At 43.1% G+C, this 23,393-nt stretch overlaps 1 protein-coding gene across 2 annotated transcripts; it reads left to right on the top strand.

Annotated features, from left to right (window-relative positions):
• The first annotated feature begins 580 nt into the window (after positions 1 to 580).
• Positions 581 to 16,503, top strand: LOC117051132 (receptor-interacting serine/threonine-protein kinase 2-like). Of its 2 annotated transcripts, none has more exons than XM_033157231.1 (11): positions 581 to 876; positions 2,023 to 2,176; positions 3,092 to 3,247; positions 3,439 to 3,587; positions 4,590 to 4,639; positions 7,757 to 7,918; positions 9,600 to 9,685; positions 10,495 to 10,563; positions 12,156 to 12,318; positions 15,545 to 15,757; positions 16,157 to 16,503. In XM_033157231.1, exons 1-11 carry the CDS (start codon positions 725 to 727, stop codon positions 16,432 to 16,434), a joined length of 1,632 nt encoding a protein of 543 aa, XP_033013122.1. In that variant the 5' UTR covers positions 581 to 724; the 3' UTR covers positions 16,435 to 16,503. The 2 variants fall into 2 exon arrangements, with proteins under 2 accessions (XP_033013122.1, XP_033013123.1); XM_033157232.1 differs by having other exon boundaries at positions 582 to 876; positions 16,163 to 16,503.
• The last annotated feature ends 6,890 nt before the right edge of the window (positions 16,504 to 23,393 follow it).

Genomic DNA, 23,393 nt, shown 5'->3' with positions numbered 1-23,393 from the left:
AGCCCCTGAGTTCACCTGAACAGCGCTTGAAAGCCATGGTCCTAAATTCTCTGTTTTGAAGAATATTTAATTTCAGCCTGGCTTTCCTAACTCACTCAGCGATGTCTGCATATAATGCACTTAGGGATTAATGCTGCTTAAGTCCCTCTCTATTTTTGGAACACACTACTGCATTTATTGATGCTATCTCTTATCCAGCCCCAGAGGTATTGCGTAGGAGTTTGCTGTCCCATAACATGTGGCGCTCCTCTGATTCATGCACCTGTTTCTACATTCCTAATTTGTAAGGGATGACTCTCCTGCTCTAGTTCCATGACAACAAGTTCCATGAGAATTATAGGACCCAAATGTATGCTGCAGAGGATGAGGTGTCCCTGGCTTGTCCTTCAGTTAATGAAAAGTTGGTCATCTAAGAATCCATGAGCAAATCATGGCAGGCTTGACCAGCCTGCTTCAACATAGCTCCCTTTATTTTACAAAATCGAAAATTCTTTCTAGTAGCACCTTATTTTACAACACCAACTAAGAGCCTCAAGCTACATAGGATAAGCACTCGCATGCAACTTGCTCCTGACTCTGGAGTACAACAGTTTGCACTCTTGGGAGTAATTCAGGACTTTTTGTATTGCAGTGTGATATGCTGGCAGTAGTGATCTTTTAAAAACAAGCAATCAGAACAAAATGCTTCACTTCTCTGTTTCAGTCCCTTTCCAAACATCGCAAAATGTCAAACCTGATGCCCATCCTTTCCCAGAAAGATCTGGAGAGTATTTGTCTAACTAGGACGGGATTTGGCTTTGCGCTCAAAGCCTTCCATGCACCTCAGAATATAGATGTCTCCTTGAAGTTGTTGACTAGTCAGAAAACAACAGAGAGGTGGGTTTCCTGTTTGTTTGTTTGTTTGTTTGTTTGTTTGTTTGCTTGCTTGCTTGCTTGCTTGCTTGTTTCCTTCATTCCTAGAAAGTGACTTCTGCTGCTGCATTGGAAATAAGTGTGAATTGCACAGAAGCAGAATACTCTGTAGTGGTGGGAATGCACACAAATATGTAATATTGAGAAAGTGAAAGGAAGTAGATATGGTTAGGTATGGATTACTGGTACAAGGTTACAACATAGGAGGCTGTAGCATCACTCAAGGATTTCAGACTAGAGTTTCCAAACCATACCTGGATATGCCAACTCAAGACCTACTGCAACCAAAGAATGTGCTCTACCACTAGGCTAAGGGGAAATTTAAAAATTAAAGTTACTGTCAGAATTCATGACAGCCACATGCCAGTGAGGGGGGCAGGGAGCCAGAGGCAAAAGTGAGTGGAGCAACACAGAGATGTATGGTCGGCTGCATCCAGTCAGAATTTTTGTGCACACAAACATGCGCTTACCTCTCCATCCTCCATCCGTGAGAGTCCAAGAACGCATTCCAACCGGGCAGAAGCACTTGAGGAGGGGGCGGAGCAATGCCAGCAAGAGGTGTGGCCTACAGAGGGGGTATAGCCTGAGCAGAGTTCCAAGAGCCAGCCAGAGCAGCTTCAAGAGCCACCTTTTGGCACTTTGGCCCAAGGTTTGCCTCCCTTCACTTACAATATGGAAAGGATTTAGAATCCGGTGGGGGGGGTATCAAATACTGATTGTAGATTACTTTCAATATTTGCTCCAGTGGTTGTTAAGGTCCTTCAGCAAGGCACCGTCTAATGAAGTCATCCTTTGCCTGTGTGATTATATTCAGGCACTATAAATTAACAGTGCACTTTTAGTACATCCCATACTGTAAACTTTCCCTGCCTCTCAGCCCCTAAGGCTAACAGGAACCCCTGTTGCTAAGAGCCCAGAGGTAACTTAGTAATCGCAGCATCCCTGGTTTGGGCAAAATGTGAAATTTATAGTTAACTGTAGACTTCTGAGTTGAATTGCTGTGCACCACAAAGTTGCTATTGCAGAAATGAATCAATATTCTCTCGCTGAATTCATCAATGAAATATTCATTGCATAACTGCTGTCTTTTGATCCTTATCATGTCTGCAGAGATTTAAAGGCACTTCTTCAAGAGGTAGCCAGCATTCATTGCATACAGTGCCACTGGCTCATGCCTCCTGTTGGGATCTACCAGTTCCAAGGAGTCCTTGGGGTGGCCACTGAATGGATGCATAATGGATCTCTTGATTTGCTCATTCATGAGGTATGTAAGAGGCAGTGGAGTCTTTTTGTCAAGCCCTCCTTTAGCGGTTCCAAAGTATCCATTGTGAGTTTCTACTGAGCCCCTTTATGTTGCTTGTACAGGGTATAATTCATTTCTGCCTGCATTTGTCTTCAGTAACATTATCTTTGCAGATAGGGTATTGTAACAGGGAAGGGGAGTTAAAAAAACACTTCGGTATTGGTCGTCCTGAATTAACCACCAGTGAGAGCAAGGTTTAGGTTGTCTTGGTTGTGGGCTGATGAGTGAACAGTTGGGATATGGAATGGGTATGTTTTGGGCTGGAACCTCTAGGTTCTTCTCCAGCTGGCATTTCAGGCTGCAATTCTGTAAACACATTCAACCTGGAGGTCAGTCCCACTGGTCTCAGAAACAAACATGTATAGAATTGCATGGCCTACTGTGTTTTTTGGGGAGGGGCATAAAATTATTTGTTGCTACAGAAGAATCTCAAAATGACTTAACACCACAAAATGCCTAGCAATGCAGCATTTAAAACCAAACATACTAAAACTAATCCTCTACTAATTATTATTAGTAAAGGAACACGTCTTCCACACACAACATAAGCATAATCACCAAAAAATACCTGGCTAAAATTTCTTCAGGACCCACAGTGATATTTACTTTGCATTGGGTTGGAAATGAATGTTTTAAATTGGGGTGTGGGTAGAGAAAGAGAGTCTGGTAATTTGCAGGTGTAGCTGAACTCCTATCAGCCCAAACCAGAATAAATAATGCTCAGGGAGGATCGGAGTTGCAGTCCACTTAACATCTGAAGGATGCTACACTGGCAGTCCCTTTTTTAAATGGTGCAATAGATAATATTGATACTAGTAAAGTAGTGATAGAGCTGAACATTAAAATAATGCCTTTGTGAACCTGTTTTTTGTTTAGCATGAACTCTACCCAGAACTGCCTTTTCCTCTCTGTGTAAGAATCCTAACAGATGTGACAGAGGGCCTAAGTTATCTACACAGTTTGAAGCCTCCCGTCCTTCACCACAGCCTAAAACCCTCAAATGTCCTACTAGATCTGCAGTACAGAGCTAAGGTGGGTCTGTTTAAACATTTACCAGCACACTCTAGATGTTCTGGACTACAACTCCCATCAGCCTTAGCCAGCACCAGAGTGTTGGCTGGGGTTGATGGGAGTTGTAGTCCAAAGCATCTGGAGGGCACTGCATAGGAGAGGGCTAGGTCACTAATAGCATGTCCTATTTCTTAAGCTTCACTTTCTTTCAGATCTCAGATTATGGCCTAGCCACCTGGAGAAGGCAGCAACTAAGATCTGTCCTACAGAACTGTAACAACAGAAGCTGTTGGGATTTGCTTTATCTCTCCCCAGAAGTACTTCAAGGGGGTAGCTTCTCACAAGAAGATGATGTTTACAGGTGAGTTTTTCTTTCAAAAACTTGAGATATCAATGGACCAAAAGCTATGACAGTCTGTGAAATTGTCTCCTCCGAGTGTCTCACTTGACACCGAGTCTTGCATCTGTTCAACACAAGGTGACCTTTTCAATTTATTCAGGTGGTTTATTTTGCTAAATTACTGCTGCCATATAATGTTCTGGCTTTTAACTGAAACTGATGCTTTTGCCTGTACCTTGCTTGTGTTTACATTTCTGTTATCTTTTTCTTTTTAAAAGTTATTGTAATACTGAAAGTTTTCCATTGAAGTTGGAAGGAAGGGGCATTAAACATCTCAGTACTGCAGGCCTGTACATTTACCGGTACTTGAGAGTGATGAGAATTGAGTTCAATGGGACATTTCAGAGTAGACATGCAAAGGCTTGCACTAAATAAAACAAAAGAAAGAAATCAGATGGAGCCTGACAGCTTGTGGTTTAGTATCATCATCATCATCATCAATTGTACATATCACTTACTTCTAAGCATTCTCTGGGTTAGCTAGAAGATCATAGTAACATTTTCTGTGCAATACCAAGATGCATTTTCCTAATACTGGCTACTTGTTTGAATAACCTTTCAGTTTTTGTGGAAGGTCTGAGTGATAAGGCAGCGTCCTGGAGCTCTTCCCAAGCATTCGTGCAGATGTATACTTTAGATAAACTGGAACTACTGGTCTTTTTAGTCGTAGGTGTTTTTTCTTTTCTTTTTTCTTTTGCTCTCCATTTCCGTATTGTGGGCTGTTAGGTTTGGAAAAGCTCAAACTTTTTTCTTCTTCTTGACTACAAAAGAGCTTTACTGTTACATTCTGGGGAAACTCAGGCATGGACCAACACTTGTGGAAGCTCAAGTTTTGAAAACAATTGAAATAAGAATTTGGTCAATGAGGAAAAATGGATTTCTGCATGAAGCTTGTGAACTAACTGGTATGGGTAGCAGATATTCCAAAGTAACACATGCTTTTCTTTCCATATTTGTGCCTAGTTTTGGAATGATGTGCTGGGAAATCCTAGTCAGACAGAAGCCGTTGAAAGGTAGGCAGCTGTGTGTGTGCCTTTCATTGTACAGTGGTACCTCGGTTTAAGAACAGCCCTGTTTACGAACTATTCAGTTTATGAATTCCACAAAACCGGAAGTAGTGTCCCGGTTTGTGAACTTTACCTCGGTCTAAGAATGGAATCTGAATGGTGGAAGGGCATCGGCGGCGGGAGGCCTCATTAGGGAAAGCGCGCCTCAGTTTAAGAACTATTTTGGTTTAAGAACGGACTTCCGGAACAGATGAAGTTCGTAAACCAAGGTACCACTGTATTTTCCTCCTTATTTCTTCCCCACTAATATAAAAGAAGTGCTGTTTAATTTAACCTCCTCCTACCTGGTTTGGTCCCTTCCTAAATGCAATCATACTGGAATATTTTTCTGCTGGCTATCATTTGAAGAAGGAGCAACTTCAGATGCCTTCTGAGTCTTTTAAGGGCCATGGCTGCTGCTGTTTATTCTTCCCTTGAAGAAGCTGATGGTTACAAATCTGCATCAAACATCTATAAGAGATATCTCTATCCTGGGACTTAGCCACACTTACCTGTTGCCGCACTCTTTCCAGGCAGAGGTCCGCCATTAATACTCTGTGTCCGAGTGCAGCTTTGCCCTGAGCTTTCCCCATGAAAACACACTCTTTAAAGCTGAATCGGAGCAAATGTCAGTTCAGGCTTTCCATGGCTTTACTTTTGCTCCAGTTTTAAAGAGCGGGTTTTTGCAGGAAAAGCTCCGGGGCAAAAAAAAGGGGTGTGTGTGCTTGGATACAGAGCTTTAAATCCCAGACTATGCCTGGAAAGAGGTATGTGTGGATAAGCCCCTAGTGGACTTGCCTGCTTTAGCGGAAAAGAAAAAATAGTGGACATAACTAATTAAGTCCTTCAGTTCTGTGGGTGTGCTCTGAGTAGAACTGTAATTGGATGCAACCTACACACTTCTGCATCTTCATAATTTGGAGGTGGCTGAAGGATCCTCTAGTGAGTCTGCCATATATTATAATTTCTTTACTAAGTATATATGTCACAGGGCTGGACAGATCAATCTATTTCTGGTTTGTGTCAGTTTTGCATGTCTGTGCTCATTTGATGTGATTTTATTTTCTCTCTCTGAAGAACAATGGCAATTCGTTCATTTGTAGATTGGCTGAGTTTTATTGGATTGATTGGGGCATTGATTTGTGTCTCACTTATGTTTTATGACTCGATTATGCTGTTGTACTATTGCTGAGTTGTTTCCAGTGATTTGTGGTTTTATTGAGTCATTGCGCAGTATGGTTTACCGGTATTTTTGCCTACTCAACCATGTATATTACTTGGAGAATATTTATTGTTGGGCAGCTTATAAATTGGTCTGTGCATAAACCTAACAATGCAGGTAGCTTTCAGGAGAGATCTAGCCTTTGGGAACAGGCAACACCGGCTAAGGAACCAAGCATTGCATGTTTTTAAAATAGCCAGGCAAAGGGAGTAGCAGACAATTAGCCACTCCTCTCCAGAGATTCAGAGAGATCAAGAGAAGTCAATCTAAATGGTACCCAGAGTTCCGTCCAATTCTGGGGCCCTGTACGCAGTGAGGGTTAGAATCTAACAGAGGTTTCTGTTGCTGAACTAGTCAGACATGTTTCTCTGTAAGACAATGACCATAAATGGCCACCTAAGGGTTCTCATCAGCATCTCAAACAAATGAGCTCTAGAACCTCTGGAATCTCTCACCACTCAGAGATTGGGGTGGTGTGTACAATATGCTATGACCACTATGCCCTATACCACCCCACCCTGAAAATGTTTATGTAGAAATAAATCTTGCAGGGTTCAATAGGACCTCCAGGTCAGAGGCTCCATGCATCACTTCTTCTAAACACATTTGACTTGGGTAGCTCCCAAATTGTTCTACCTGTTTGTTCTTTGTGGCTTCCATTCTTGCCTGGCACCAGCAGTCAACTAGGTGGGGTTAGCTGCATTCCCATTCCAGGAATTGGTGGCACAGCTGCAGCATATTTTCACAGTCTAGATTGTGACTCGAGGATTGTGACCCATCTCCCGCATTCAGAAATAAAACACAATGACACATAAATTTTGGTTAATGGAAGGGAAAAGGCCACAACCTTATTGGTTACAGCATGTGAGTGGTATTGGCATAGGCATTGGGTTGAACAAACTACAGTAGACTCCCCCTGCAGAGCGTGGAGTCTCAAAGGTTAACCGCCCAGGAGGTGGAGCCTGTTGATGCGAAATACAACTGAAGCTCCACCCCTGAAGTCACCGGGGGTCGTGCCACGGCCCTAGCCACCAACAGGGCGTCAGACAGGATCCACGACCGCCGGATAACTTTACGGAATACCCAGCAGTTGGAGGGTTAGGCGATGGCCCGAACCTTACCCCTCTGATACCACACTTAACCCAATGCCTAACCGCCAATCTAACAGAGTTGTGACAATTTGCTACGAGGTAGGCGAAAAACCAAGAGGCTGAGCCAATTTGCCACTTGGACAAAAACTCCTACCAGGCCCCTTGCTCAAACAAGGCGACCAACCGAAGTCCATAGCAATGTCCTACCCTAAAATCAACCTAAGGGAGGGTGGGCGGGTGATCCGACGAGCGAGCGACGCGAAATGGCGGGAAGATCCGCCACAGCTGCCTTAGGAGCAGCAAAACCCCGCCCCTGCGCCAGCCCTATTGGCTGCCAGCTAGGGGCGTGGCGCGGCGGTGGGAAAAGGTAAGGCTGGGGGCAACGCCCCCCGCCTATGCCAGAGCCGGCTCCCGCTCACAACCCCTCCCCTCCTGGAGGAGGAGAGGCTTTCTCTTCAAACATTGTGCAAGTACAGTAGCATCTTCTTCTAGTATTGGGGCCAAAGCTAACAAAATGAAGGATATTGACAAACTGGAACATGTGCAGAGGTGGGCAACCAAGATGATGAAGGGTCTGGAAGGAATTCCTTCCTACTTTGAACAGGAAAATAAAATAACTACAGTTACTTTTAGGTATATGCTGCCCTCTTGTGGCTGTTGTTTTCTTGCTTTCTTTGGTTACATGGAAATTCGATCCTACCTAAGAGTGAACTGATTTGCCATGTACAAGTTTTGCACACATACACACAAAAAATTCTTTTCCTACTTCAGGCAAGAAGTCTTTGATGGAAGCTCTGACAGGAGTCTGCAGTGGCTTGCGCCCTGGGATTGAACCAGAGTTCATACCAAACAGTCTGCCGCATAGCAACAAGCTGCTACAGCTCATGGTTCTCTGCTGGCACCAAGAGCCCAGCTACAGACCACATGCTACAGGTAACATATATTGTTGCTCACCACTGGCAAACCATCTGGCTACCATTTCATAGGTCAGATCTGAAAATGAGTGTGTCAGCTGAGGAAAAGCAGAGACAGCAATAAAGCATAAACCTTGTTGATTCTGCTCTTTACCTCAGTTGTTCTCTTTCTCATGGAGAGCTCATCTGTTGCCCTGCACTTTCTAAGCACAGGCCCACACTTTCCCAGTCTGTGTATGAGCACTTTTTCTTTTCGCCCTGCGGCTTTCCCCAGGAAAACCTGCTCTTTAACGCTGAGCTGGAAAAAAAAAAACAGCAGTTTGGGTTTCCCGTGCAATTCTTTTCAGCAGTAAAGAGTGGGTTTGGGCAGGGAAAGTCTTGGGCAGGGGGGAAGAAGAAGAAGCACTTGCACACAGAGGTTTAAAGTGCAAAAGGTAAAGGTAAAGGGACCCCTGACCATCAGGTCCAGTCGTGTCCGACTCTGGGGTTGCGGCGCTCATCTCGCTCTATAGGCCGAGGGAGCCGGCGTTTGTCCGCAGACAGCTTCCGGGTCATGTGGCCAGCATGACAAAGCTGCTTCTGGCGAACCAGAGCAGCGCACGGAAACACCGTTTACCTTCCCGCTGGAGCGGTCCCTATTTATCTACTTGCACTTTTTGGGGTGCTTTCGAACTGCTAGGTGGGCAGGAGCTGGGACCGAGCAACAGGAGCTCACCCCGTGGCAGGGATTCGAACCGCCGACCTTCTGATCAGCAAGCCCTAGACTCTGTGGTTTAACCCACAGCGCCACCTGGGTCCCCTTAAAGTGCAAACCTGTGCCTAAAAGCCAGGGCTGGATTTAGGTTTGATGAGGCCCTAAGCGACTGAAGGTAATGAGGCCCTTTATATGTCCAGCTGTCCTTTGTCAACAACAAATTGTCACTGTTTTTTGTGTTGAATATATGCTGTATGGTAATTTATGGACCTAATAGGTATCTAAAGCCATTTGCACATAACAAATAGGAGCCTACACAACATAAAACACTGTTGCTGTATGTAGGTTTTATTTTATTTGTTTTTTCTCTTATATTTTGGAAATGTACATCCAGGGGTTTTTTCCTTTAATTTTTTTGGGGGCCCCCAAGAGAGTGGGGCCCTAAGCTCTAGCTTGTTTAGCTTATACATAAATCCGGCACTGCTAAAAGAGCAGCAAAGAAGGAAGCCTGGATAAGCCCTTACCCTAAAAGGATATAGTCTGGGTTGCCTCTGGCTATGGCTTTGTTTGTCAGAGGGTCTATGGGGAGGAGGTGGTTCTTTTTAGGAATTTGTGGTCTCAGCTATTTAGGACTTTAAACACCAACATGAATTAAATTTGGCCTGGAAATGAACTGACAATCAGGGCAGCTGTTTTAAAACAAGGGTTATGTGAGTTCCAAATTGAACCCCAGCTGATATAATCTGTCTGCTGCATGGTGTGTAAATATGGTGTTTCTACAAGACGTCTGGGTGCAAGACTGCGTAATTTGAAGCCAGCTCAGATGCTGCAGCACCTATGTGAGCAAAGGTTACATGTCAAGGGGTTTTTGGTCTCTTAAATGCTAGCATATGGGGGGGGAGGGAGAAGGAGGAGATGTAAGCTAGCAACTGGTTCTGACCTGTGATAGTACAAAGATCTGCCTACAGGCACATAAATGCTGTTTCATGTGTTTTTTCTTCTGCAGAATGCTCAATACTTCTACGGGAAATTCTTGGCACATTTAGGAAGGAGATGATTTCCGATGCAATATACAACTTGATTCAAGCAAAGGTGAGTCGTTTGTAGAAATAGTGATCTCGTTTCTCCCAATAATGGCCCCTATGTAGCCAAAAGAAAACTACTCACACCTAAATAAAATACCATCACCAGAGTCTATAGAATTCTGAGGTATGCAGAACTGTAAAAAATAAAATAAAAAACTTATGAGGTAGACTGCCTCCTAAAATGAACTGAATAAGTACTGAGCATGCTTAGCAGGCAGGAATCGCTGAGCTGACTGTTGGAGGAAAACAGAAATGGGGAGGGGAATTGGAATAAAGTATGAAGTCCCATTGATTTCAGTGGGAGAGTTATGCATGTGTACTCTCTGTAGCATGTTGGGTTTTTTTAAATGCCCAAACTAACCGGAAGTATGGTTAAGTGAATTGGCAGGTGTACTATGAGGTAACAGTGCTGTTCAGATACCCTTCGTGCACCTGGATACCTCAAAGAAGAACACCCAGTGCTATTGAGAAAGGAGATCCCAAAACTCCAGGCTCTCTCTGTTGCACATGACTACCGGTAGCAGGTTGTTCAATGAGTTCCAGGGCAAACATCCCAGATGGCTCTTAGAGCACTGGGAATATATAAGAGGATTGCTTCTCCAAAAATGTAAACAAATTTGGATCAGCTTTTCAGTAAACTTAAATATACTGACATAAACACTGGTTATGAAACGAAGAGCAGCAGTTAATCAGATGAAAGCAGGGAATGTTGATATATTTAGTATTAAGCAATTCCAGAGGGGCATTTCCCAGAATTAATGTGATGTACCCACACTTCCTCTTAACTCTGTTTCATGCCGTATTCCTCTCTTTCAGGACTGCGCAATAGATTCTGCCAAAGGCCCAGTTTCTCATGCACTTAAAACACATGCGTGCAATTTAGAGGTGAGCATTGGAAGCGGCTTAATACTACACCAGACCAAGTGGTCTCTCTAGTTTGTTGTTGCCTGCGATGACTGCTGGAGGCTTTCCAGGGTTTCAGACAAGGGCCCTTTCCAGCCCTATTTGGAGATGCCAGGGGTTGGCCATTTTGTAGAAGGGTCAAGGTGTTTGTTTCCAGATGTGTTGCAGTATTTTGAGCAGGCTACTAATGTGGGCTGTGTCTGACATGGATGTCATTGTGCAAGGATGGAAAGGGAATGGGGTTTTTTCCACATTATTTTTATACATTTTTCAAATTACATAAAACATATTACATTACATCCACCCATCATCTTATCATAGTAAGTAAAGACTTCCCTACTTACATTTCATTGGCACCCTAGTCTATATTCTATATCCACTCTATATTCTATATCCACTCTATATTCTATATCCATGATAATGTTTTGTAATCCATGTATTCTTCTTTTTCTTTTTTAAGCCAAGACAGTGTTAAAAATAATATGGAAAACAGGGTGGGAGAGTCATATGTTATCTGCATAACATGTTACTAGAATCTATCTAGATTTAGTAAGGTTACAATAAACAATACCATATTGTTTAAAGTAAGTTGTTAATTAGCTCCAAATTATTGTAAGCCAGTCATTCTATGAGGGTTGGTTCATACATGTGCTAGAACCGCTCCTGGGGGATCAGTACCTCCAGCATAATGTTTTATTTTTATTCTTATTCATCTAAGCAAATTTATGGGTGGTGCACTGTTGTGTGTCTCCCGCTCATTTTAACATTACTTCTGCTGATTTCAATACAGTGGTACCTCTGGTTACGTACTTAATTCATTCTGGAGGTCTGTTCTTAACTTGAAACTGTTCTTAACCTGAAGCACCACTTTAGCAAATGGGACCTCCCGCTGCCGCTGCGCCGCCAGAGCACAATTTCTGTTCTTATCCTGAAGCAAAGTTCTTAACCTGACGCATTATTTCTGGGTTAGCGGAGTCTGTAACCTGAAGCGTATGTAACCTGAAGCGTATTTAACCCGAGGTACCACTGTACGTCACAAAACCACAACACAGATTTTTCTTTAAAATGAGAAAACCTTAGGCTTCTCAAACAAGTTCACAGCAAGCACTTTCCTCCTGTACCCGTCCACTTGGAAGCTCCATGGGGACGTGATGCCTAGGAAAGAATGTTTTGAAGTTTGTAATTGCCACATTTGTTTTATTTTTATTTTAAAAAAATGCTTGAGGAGGACAGCCTTCCCATTCCTTGTGATTCTGCAGAGACCCTTTTGATGGTCTCTGTGTTACTAGAAGCTACAAAAATGGGTTTAGATGGAGTCCTACTCCACCTTCTGTGGATTGAAAGGATCCTCCTGCCCATGGACAGCTACAGAGGGGAGGCTGCAGAGGGAAGGCTGGAATCAGCAAAAGTCACCACCTCCACCAGTCTATGGGAGAGAAGTCTGGAACTAAGCTATAATTATTTTATTTATTCTGTCTTTAATTTATGCAGTGCTCTGGGTTCTGGTGTCGAAAGCCAGTGTATGTACTAATATTATTATCCAAAGTGGATTTACTGTTTCTTGTTTGTTGCAGGTGATCTGTCCTCAGAACAACAACAGGCTCAACAAGGAAGTTACTCTAAAATCGCATAGCTTGTCCGACCTTCACCTTGAGCGTGGTGCAGGAAGGACAGGGAAGGACGGCAGCCAGACAGACTTGGCCAGCAACACTACTCAAAACAGAGCGCTAGAAAGAGGTAGCATTTTTATTAACTCCTAAATCTACCATAAGTATGGGTAGGGATGGGGGGAGAAATTCAGCTTTGCTTGCATTTTAATGAGAAGCTACCTCAACTCACACGTCTCAGGTCAACATGCGAACTGAAACAAAACTGCGAGTTTTGTGATGTACTTCTCCAGCCAAAAACTATGTACAAAAAAAAATGCATTCCATAGTGAATGTAACACAACGATGCATTATGTCATGAGGAATCACTTGCCAAAAAATAACATAAAATAATGTTTATAACAGTCCAAACTGCATACAGAAATGTGAATAGTGTTGGGAGAAATTGGTACTAAAGTTTTGTTTATTCTTATTTGGGTTTTTTTTTAAGAATATGTATACCTCTTTATAACTGCAGATCTCAGGACAGTTCATAACATAAAACTACAATATAAAAAAACACAATGTGAGAGGGAGTCAGGAGAGGGGGCTTTAACCAGTATGGTGTAGTGGTTAAGAGCAGTAGACTTGTAATCTGGGGAACCGGGTTCACGTCTCCGCTCCTCCACATGCAGCTGCTGGGTGACCTTGGGCTAGTCACAATTCTCTGAAGTCTCTCAGCCCCACTCACCTCACAGTGTTTGTTGTGGGGGAGGAAGGGAAAGGAGAATGTTAGTCGCTTTGAGACTCCTTCGGGTAGTGAAAAGCGGGATATCAAATCCAAACTCTTCTTACTCTCGCTGTAGTCCTGCTCAGAATCAGCCCCACTCCCATTCTTTGATTTTAAAAAATCATTTTAAAAAATGGAATAGGAAAAGGGGAAATAATCGAATTGTGGTGTCCAGGTCTTTGATATTGTTACATAATGAATTCACATGAAGTGCGCCACCTGCTACAGGAGGGGAGACACTCACTGGGCGTTGGTCCCAGCACCCAGCTGAGCTGATGGTGGCAGGGCAGGGATCTTCTCAAAAAACACATCCATTCCCCCCACAAATTTTAAAATCAAGCAGACATTATCACCAATATCCTTAACAAACAAATCATAGTAAATAGTAAGATATGCATATAGATGCACCCAATGAAGTTTGTATTATAACACCATCTAGCACTTAATCATAAACAAAATAAGGAAAAAAGAGGTAAAGCTTGAAATAGGACCCAAGAGTCAAATTCAAGCAGAATAAGAAAACGTGTGCCTGAAGAATAATCATAAACAAAACTCATAAAATCAAGAAAGGGTTATAACTAACCCCCACCACCTCACTATTCCAAAGTTCTATTAATTGTACCTTGTTCTGTTCAAATCCCTGTTTGTCTCTCTCCTTTTTGGAGTATCTCTGGTATGGGAAAATCCAGACTGAGGGAGGGGAAAGTATGGGAAAGCAGTGATTTGGAAAGGAACACCATATGGACAATGGAGGATTAATGGAGATACAGGAAGCTTCCTATCCACGTTAAATGTCAGTGTAGAGGAGCCCCAGATCTCCTGGTCCACCTTGGCAAACAAAAGAGCTGCATTCAAAGCACAATTGGAGAGCTACATCTGTAGTGGTGGAGGCATGTCTTCTGCTTCCCAGCCCCATTGGTAGACTTGCAGTTGGATGCATTTCCAAAAGCAACTTGTGAGAACAGGTCAGGCTGGTAGCTGGAAAGCAAGTACTAAAGCAGTACCTCCTATGTAGCTGTAACTCACAAGGACGGCTGCAACATGCCTATTACATCCTTCCTAATACTGACATCTGCTCTTTAGTTGGCTCTGTTGATCCAAGAAAGGAGAAGTGTCTGTTGGCATGAGCAAACCCAATCAAAGTCTAGATACACAGGCAAAAGCCAGGTGTAACTGGAATCTGCCTGGCTTTGTCCTACTGCACTGTTTTCCTGACAGGATCCCAACATTTCAGCAGGATGCAAAACAAGTCTGAACAAACAAGTCTAAAGTTTGAAGGTCACCTTAGAGTCACTTCCCATCTGATTTCTACTCTGTTTTTAAGACAAGTAGGGAAGTGCCTGGGAAACAGGCAAAGAAGCTCATTTTTTGTAAATGTGCAAAAAAGCATCCAGGAAACCTCACCAAAGCTTGCACAAAGCATCTGCAGAGATTTCATACACTTTACACATCTTAAGGGTCTGAAATGGAACATTTTTTCCACACTATTAATATGACAGAAATGGTTTTGGGAACCAAAGTCATGATGTTCTTCTTATAGAGCTCAAAAAAATAATGTATTGCCACTGAGGACCTTAAACTGAGTTACTTTCCACAGAGGAGCACAAAGATTGGTATTAAGTGCATAATTTCACTTTCTGAGAATACCAGCTTTATTTTTTTTAAAAAAATAAAAAGCAAAATGCAAGTTTCTAGTCCTTATTGCTGCGAAAATGGGTGAAATGCATTAGCAGTACCTGCAGACTTTTTTTAAAAAAAAGCTGAAACGTTTGTGGTAGTCTAGAAAGAAGGCAGTGGCATTCTGTGTAGTTCCTTGTCCTTCCACATGACCATATAAAGCACATATACTAACAGCAAACTCAATTCTGCAAGAATAGATAATACTGAGCTAGGTTGCTCAGTGGTCCGACTGGATAATAAGGCAGCTTCCTAAAAGGTAAAGGGACCCCTGACCATTAGGTCCAGTCGCGGACGACTCTGGGGTTGCGGCGCTCATCTCACTTTACTGGCTGTGGGAGCCGGTGTACAGCTTCCGGGTCATGTGGCCAGCATGACTAAGCCGCTTCTGGCAAACCAGAGCAGCGCACGGAAACTCCATTTACCTTCCTGCTAGAGCGGTACCTATTTATATACTTGCACTTTGACGTGCTTTCGAAATGCTAGGTTGGCAGGAGCAGGGACCCGTTGTGCGGATTTGAACCGCTGACCTTCTGATCGGCAAGCCCTAGGCTCTGTGGTTTAATGCACAGCGCCACCTGCAGCATTCTCTACAGTGTGTGATTCTTCTTCTCTCTTTGTCCTCCTTTCTCAATTTTTCTCTGCGGCTTATATGGCAGAAACAATCCCACTCCGTGCCTCTGTTCTTCCAAATCCACCCTCCTGTAGTACACCTGGGCTTAATTCCAAACAGCCAACATGGGTGGGGAGAGAACCAGCCTCAGAAGTTCACCCACCCACCCTGTCGCCTCATCACACCAACAAATAGTTAATAAAGTATCTAGTGGCTTCTGTACATAAAACTCATGCACTGCCCATTATTCCCTCCCTGATTCGCAACTCACTATATATATATTTGGTATTTCTGTAGGTCATCTCTTCTGTGGCAGCAGAGAGTCAAGTCCTCCACATTCCTCATCCCCTTTCCTTATTCCTGATTCAAGCCCACTTGTAAAAAGTCCTTCCACATTTTGCAAAGAGTCAGAGGGCTGGCAACCGCGGCTGCCACAACTAGTGCAGACACCTGATGACAGCCTCCCGTACAGCAACCTTCGGAACAATGGGCTTGAAAACCCAGGAACAGGTGAGATTTAAAAATGAAAGGGTTGCTGCATTTGGGGGGTCGGGGGAGATACACTATCACCACTTGGAATACGTTACTAACTTACTGTGCTTTCTAACTGTATGGAGCCAGCATGGTGTAGTGGTTAGAGTGTCAAACCAGGACCTGTGAGCCCAGGGTTGAAATCTTCACTCTGTAAGGAAGGTCACCTTGGGCTGGTCGCTTCTTCTCAGCCTAACCAACTTCAAAGAGTTGTATGAAGTGGCGTTGGTTGGGAGCAGAGCAGTCATAAATAAAGTATAGCCCATTAGGATTAGTTAGGAAATCTCCCACAGCATTTGGAGGCGGGGGCATTAGTGGGGCTACAGATGGCTTAGCTATTACTTTTGTATTTGATGAAAAAATTATTTTTTTCTGTGGACCCAGGTCCTTACTGCAAAGAGGGAAACTGCTCTATCCTAGCCTGCGGGCGAGAAAATATCTTGAGATGCATGACGGAAGGGCGCTTGAACCACCTCCTAGACGTTCTGCGTTCCCAGAAGCTCTTGTCCAGGACGGACTACGAAATGATCACTTCGTTCCCCACCTTGACTGGCCGGGCCCGTGCTTTGCTTGACACTTGTCTTGGCCTTGGGGAGAAGGCAGCCCAGACTGTGGTGGCTGTTCTGTCAGCTAGCAAGTGCAGCCCTTTCCCATGAAGCATCCAGGCAAACACAGTAAATTAAATGATTTAGCTCACAGCATTTTGGAGAGTTGGTTAAAAAGGGGGGGAAGTCTGCGAAGTGATGATTTGCAGCAGCCTCAATCCTTTGCTCCATCGTTACCTTGCGTCATGGATTAGAGTCTTGCATGACTTCTGCTCAGAGAACGTTATCGTCCGAAAGAAGAAGCATGAGCTGGATGAAAAGGTCAAGCCCACCCGCTGCCTGCAGCAGTAACAGCTGCATCCTTTTAATACAGTCACCCAGTGTTGGAATGATGGTGTGGCTGGTCAAGTTTTGGCTCTTGAGCTGCTTGCTCTTACTCGAGGAGGACAGATCACAGCACCCCTTGTTTTTCTGTTGCCTGAAAGCAGATTGCTGAAACTTGGCAAGTATTTTTTTTAAAGGAAAGGGCATTTAAGGGCAGTGCTGCCCCTGTGAAGCAGAGAGAAAAGGCTGCCAGAGTGAGCAGAATTAAATATAACTAAGCCATCAGCACAGCAGGTGCCTTGTTTAAAACAAAATTTCATTAATGGCGGAGTTTCAGGTAGGCTTTCAAGCAGTCAGTGAGGCATTTTGCTCAAGTGTTCTTGAATAAATTATTTTTGGTGTCTGCACCTGAAATTTAGGTGGCGTGAATGCGGAGAACTTCTGAAGTGATGCTTTTGAACGTGCCAGTGTGAAGACTGTTAGCATTCTGTTGCCAGCTGTGTCTGCTGATATCAACAGGGGATGTTGTGTACTTGGCTTTGTGCAGAGGCCCAGAGGATGGTGGGGAAGGAAGGCACATGTAGGCACATGGATCAACCTGCTACCAGAGATAGGCAGGTTTATATACAGTTATTTAAATTTAAATTATTTGAAACAATTATTGTCTACTACCTTTCAATAAATCCCAGAATGGTGTACAATATGCTTTTATTACCAAAAATCAGGCAGTTTTTGAAACAAGCAGTAGCTGAGCATGTAAAAATATGCACGCAAGGATGAATTAAAATAGCTTTCCAGAGGCTCCCACGTGGATAAATGAGAGTCGCTATGCCCAGTGTGAAGAAAGGTAACAGGTTGGTGCAAAAGTGACTAGAACCCATTCTTTGATTTGTGACTTGAGATGATTACTTTTTAAAAAATATAAATGTGTGGACAGAGAGAGGAAACCTTCTGAACTTTTAATGGATGGCTTGTGCCTTTTGTAAAAAAAAATAAAAAAAATTTTTGAGGCCCTCTTATGTAAGATTGTGTTAGGAAACTATTCATAAATACGCCTTATTGTTTGACCATAAAAATCTGTGTGAGCAGATAAACATCATGCAGCATGAATGATTTAAAATCATGCATTAACTGAATAAACATGTGATAAAACTGCTGTTTAAACTGTTGTTTAACTCTTTCTTTAAAGGTAATTTGCTTCCAAATATTTTGTGTAGCAAGTGACAAATGTAATGAATAACAATAGTAATAACAACGGGCTTAGTTTTTCAGCAGCAATTGTGACATGAGATCTTCATGAACATTGTTGTTAAAATACACATACCACCTTTCTTCTGGGTATTACAGGCATTGACATCCCCAGGGGTATAAGAAAATTCTTTTTATATGCAACCGCGGCTCCGAGAGTGCTCATTGCGACATATTGGAAAAATGACAAACTCCCTACCAGAGTCGAACAGTTACTCAAATTGACAGAATATGCAGAATTCGCCTCCCTTTCGGAAAGAATCAGAGATAAACCCAGACAAGAGTTCATTCTAGAATGGGATAATTTCAAAAACTATTTGAGAAATAGCTGTAACTTAAACACAGTAGTTGCCTTTGAATGATTTCTGTAAATAATATATATGACAGAAAATGATATCAAAATAGAAAAAAGAACTTTTATAAATTAATAATGACAAATCAAAGCAAGATGTTTAAAGGAAACATGGAGAGGGTGGGAAGCCATGGGTTCGTGTAAAAAGCACATAGTTGAACTTGCATGTATCTTTTGTGATATTTTTACTGGATCGATGACAATGAAGATGACTCTGCCACTGAGCTATGACCCTTCTCCAGACTAATGAAAGAAATTGTGAATGCCCGCCCCCCCTTTCATTTACATTTGAAAACAGCTGTAATTTTTCAGAGGCATGCCAAGCGCTGCCCAACACCCTACTCCAGAGACCTGCTGTACAAATGATCCAGGGAAGAAACAGCAGAGCTGTGTAATGATTAGCTGGCTCTGTTGAAATGTGTCAGTCTTTGCACACACACACCCTTAGTGGGACTCCTGCCTTTAACAACTACCCAAAGCCTTAATATTCAGCAAGTGAATATTGGCACCACTTGGCAAAAATTCTCAGCAGCTGCATTGAATCAGAGGCTCTGTGCTAGAAATTTTAAGCAATCCTACTTGCAGGCATTGGAAGCACCACATAAAACATCACAGCATCCAGGTGGCAAGTTATTCCTGGACACAGACACAGTGCTGAAACTATGGAACTCACTTCCACAGGGGACAGCAGTGGCCACCAACTTGGGTGGCTTTTAAAGAAGATTAGACAAATTCATGGAGGAGAGAGCCATCAATCACTACTAGCCACAATAGCTGTGCTCTGTCTCCACAGTTAGAGGCAGCAATGCTTCTGAATACCAGTTGCTGGGGACCACAGGAAGAGAGAGTGTTCTTGCGCTTGTGTCCAGTTTGCTGGTTTCCTATAGGCATCTGGCTGGCCACTGTGAGAACAGGGTGCTGGACTAGATGGGCCAGATCCAGCAGGCTCTTATGCATAAATAGATGCCTGAATCCGCAATCCTATTTGCAGACAGAGGGAGCTCCCTAGATAGATTAGTGTGTCCAAAGCTGCAAAGTACTGTGGGATCAATGCTATGTGGTAGAATGGATGCAAAAATGAGTGGTCCTACTTAAAGGCAGGGGGAGCTCCCCATGTGCATCAGAGCACCCACGCCTGTAAGATATCTCTGGCTCAGTGCTATATGGCAGAATGGATGCATAATATCTTTCCTCTTGCTCAACAATTTGCCCCAATTTAATGTTCTGCTTCTAAATTCCCTCAGGACAACTAGGCATGATCACACTAGTGCCAAAACCATCACCTACATATTTCTGTTGAGATGGAACTTCTCAAGCTGCTGCAAGAAACACTTTGCCCACTCTTTGTCTTTTGCATGAACATGAAATGAATGGGTGGTCATTTCCCACTAAGCAAAGGAAGGAGAGATTTTTAACACATGTATACAAATTGCATAATCATGGAGGCATCTTCTACTAGAAGTAGGGATGTTGGGAGTGGCTGCTATGAATGAGAACCTCTGAACAAACACAAGCAGGATCTAGAATTACAGGAGGCAAATACAGCTGGCATGCTCTGCTCTTTGTCCTATAACAATTTGTCGCTAACTTTAAGGACTCGGAACTGAAGGGCAGGCACACTCAGCTCTGTCTACCACTGCTCCCTGCCCCCCACAACATCCACTGCCTCTCTTTACCTAATGGTAGAGCCAACCATGCAGAGGGCCTTTTCGGTAGTGGCACCTGCCCTGTGGAACGCCCTCCCATCAGATGTCAAGGAAATAAACAACCATCTGACTTTTAGGAGACATCTAATGGCAGCCCTGTTTAGGGAAGTTTTTAATGTTTTATGTTTTATCACTTATTATTATTATTAATATTCTGTTTGGAGCTGCTCAGAGTGGTTGGGGAAACCTAGTCAGATGGGCAGAGTATAAATTATTATTATTATTATTATTATTATTATTATTATTATTATTATTATTATACAAAGCATATGCTTGTCCTTTGACTTATAGCTCATCTACATGATTTTGCCACCATTATTCCAGTGAGCAATGCAAAAAGGGACACCTTTGTTACCCTGAATAGCAGTTCAGGCTGGAAGATGACACTGTCAATCATTGGGTTACAAAAGTATCATTCATTTCCATACAGCTCCTTACGCGTAAAAAGCTGTTAATGCAACATTGAGAGACCATATTGCCACTGATTTGAGAAGTGAGGGTATCAGACACACTTTCCTACCCAACAGGAACATGTCACAGTGCCAAAAGCTACATCAACTAAGAAGTTTTAACTCCTCTTGAGGCCTTTGAGAAAGTAGGCTGCTGTATTTAAAAAAAAAACCACAACCATGTTATAATCCAGTTAAGTCTCTTCCGATGCTCAGGTTCTTGTTTCACTGCTACAAACATTTGTTGCAACAACAATCTCTTCTGGGATTTGTGGTGAAGCCAGCCTCAGGCATAGTGAAGCAATTGGCTCTTTCTCCTTGTGGTGCCAAATCTTAGGAAGTGCCAAATATTTATTCAGCTGCCTGGATTGCGTGAAGTTCAATGGGAGCAGTTGACATAAGCCAACAAGTCATGCCAATCTTCAAGCAAGCACACCACATCTTTATGAGATTATTCTATATAGGTCATGTTCACACATGACTTTTCAACAGGGATGGGGAACCTCAACTTGCATGCGGGGCGTAGCATGGTGGGGCAGGGGGCTGTGGCCAGATACCTCCATGCAGGCATTGGCTTCCACAGGGATCCCTATTCCTTCCAGGCATGACCTGCTGAGTCCTGTCCCTGGCTCTCCATCCTAACCCTGCCTGTGCCTGGGGGTATCTCACCCACCTAAGTTGCAGTGATACAGACCAGATTGGCCTCCTCATCCACAATCAGGTGATGGGTGAAGGAGAGCCAACCTGACATTCAGCAACAGGAGCCACAGACCTGAGGGCTGGCTGATAGGACAAGTGCAATTCCCCAGGTTGGAGGAGTGGCTGGCATACAGCACAGTCACTAACATGTGATAGCCATGTGGCATGTGAATTGGTGGGGGTGTCCAGGGGCGAGGAAACAAAAAAGTTCAACAAAATCAGTCTGGCTTCAACACATTATCTGTAACCCACCTTAAAAGAGGGGTTTTATTTTTTAAAAATGAGGTAGGAAATAACCAATAACATAAACAACTCTATTAGCTGGCACTGCACCCCACATAGGGACCCAATTGCCACAGCCCCAGCAGACCTGGTGTCAACTGGCTGGACCGGAAAATGTCACCCACCCCAGGCAATGAAGTTGCCTGGCCCTTTGGGGGCAAGGAAAGGCATCTGAACACAATCAAGGTACCAACTACATCACTGCAAACCTGCACATTTCCTACTTACCATTAATCATTTTCAGAATCTTTCCCACAACCTGACAAACTTGCTTGACCTGCCATTAGGCAATAGGATACAACTGGAGCTGCCTGAGAACAAACTAGCCTGTAGCCTGTCACAACTATGCGTAACTGTAACATTTGGGTGCATACGCTGGTTCTGCCAGGTTTGAGGGGGCCACAGATGAGATGCATTCTGGTCCTCCTCAGTCTGGCCACTGAGCTTTTCTCCATCCCACTGCTTCCTTTTTCTTAAAAAAAATAAATCATGGTATGCTGGCAGCAGTGCTATTCACCTTCCCTATCACCCTGACTAACTGGCTGTGTGGGTTAAGCAGGTAGCAAGCAAGCAGGCAGGGTTGGTGGTGAGAGTTCAGATGTTTGCCAGTGTGCACTGCAAAGCAAAAAGCACTGCAAGAGCCAAATCCTCTGAAGTTCTCACTTCCTGCCAGAAAAAAAAAACTTAAGGATTTCAAGAGCTAGTGCTTGAATTAGTTTTTTTCTTCCTCCCTCCCAATCTCTTTTCCTTTTGTCTCGTGTCTCTTTGATTTTAACTCTCAGGGCATGGACTATTATTACTAATCATTGGAAGTCTGGGATTTTACTGTAGACCCAGTGAAATTAATGGAGTTATGTTAATCGTGCCCATTGATTTCAGTGGGTTAACTCTGAGTAGAACTAACCTTGGCTACAATCAAAATGGAAGAGGAGAGTCAGGCTGTTTTGAAAGAACTTGGAGTTTATTAAATCTCTTACAGAGGATTTTATACAGCAGTCAATGGTCAAGTAAAACCATGGAGAGGATGAGGATGAGTAGGAAACAGGCACAAACACTCCTTCCACAATAAACTACTAGTATCTAAAGTTGCCAAAATGCTCCCTGTTGTCTTCATTGCTGTAATGATCTAATAGTCTACTCTTCTGTAACTTTTCCATCACTGCAGAATATTAAACTAGATTTAAAGGTTGACAGTGCCCCTTAAAAAAAAAAGGCTTTAGGAAATGTATGATATAAACAAAATCAATTTTGTTCATAGCAGGCATACTTCTCTGCTTCTTCAGTTCCTTTTACCTCCTCTGAACAGTTTTTTCTTTAAAAAGGTTTTTTTAAAAAATATTTCCTCCAGCTCTAACTTGGAAAGCTCTTTATTGCGGATATAAACCCACCCAGCTTTATTGTTGCTTATTTGGGTAAAGATTATGACTTTATTTGCCTTAAGATGTCATTTTGGGATGAATGGGAATTCTCCTTTGCATAGGTCATTTTTCTTTACAATGGGATGTCACTCCCAGTTGCGTTTAAACTGTGCACAAGATAACCATGTTTGTTGGACTTGCCTGCTTATGGTTCTGACATATATCATGAAAGAGGATCTCTTTTGACTGTTCTCCCCCCTTCGATAATGCAATAGTTAATGTTTAAAATGGTTTGGAAGATTTGAGCCAAGGATGCCAAAATCTGGTTTGATTTTCTTTTCCCCCCTTCCATCTCGTTCTGCACTGTAGTAATCACTGCATTTTAACTACCGTTCTAAGTGATGTTTTAATGTTATTTAATATGCTGTAATAAATAAATGTACCCCGCCCTAGAACTATTGTGGTGAAGAGGAGGTAACGAACTGAGATTACTAAATAACTAAATGTAAAGGAATTGAAGTAACTGAAGGTCCTGTCTTCTCACAGACTGGGGTCCACAGAAGTGTTGCACCTCAAACAGCAGTGACATATCACAGCAAGCCTAGTCTAGTGCTGTGTCACATCCGGTAGTCCAGTCCAAGTAGGTAGGTAG

This window comes from Lacerta agilis, chromosome 8 (genome assembly GCF_009819535.1).
Source record: "Lacerta agilis isolate rLacAgi1 chromosome 8, rLacAgi1.pri, whole genome shotgun sequence".
Classification (NCBI taxonomy): domain Eukaryota; kingdom Metazoa; phylum Chordata; class Lepidosauria; order Squamata; family Lacertidae; genus Lacerta; species Lacerta agilis.
Note: the sequence above shows the minus strand (reverse complement) of the source record. Positions and strands in the feature narration are given on the sequence as shown.

Excerpts from the sequence above, each read along its gene's own strand:
- LOC117051132 (XM_033157231.1), top strand. The coding sequence starts at position 725 with ATGTCAAACCTGATGCCCATCCTTTCCCAGAAAGATCTGGAGAGTATT. Across the intron at positions 877-2,022 it reads AGTCAGAAAACAACAGAGAG|AGATTTAAAGGCACTTCTTC; the intron begins GTGGGTTTCCTG and ends TCATGTCTGCAG. Across the intron at positions 3,588-4,589 it reads CAAGAAGATGATGTTTACAG|TTTTGGAATGATGTGCTGGG; the intron begins GTGAGTTTTTCT and ends ATTTGTGCCTAG.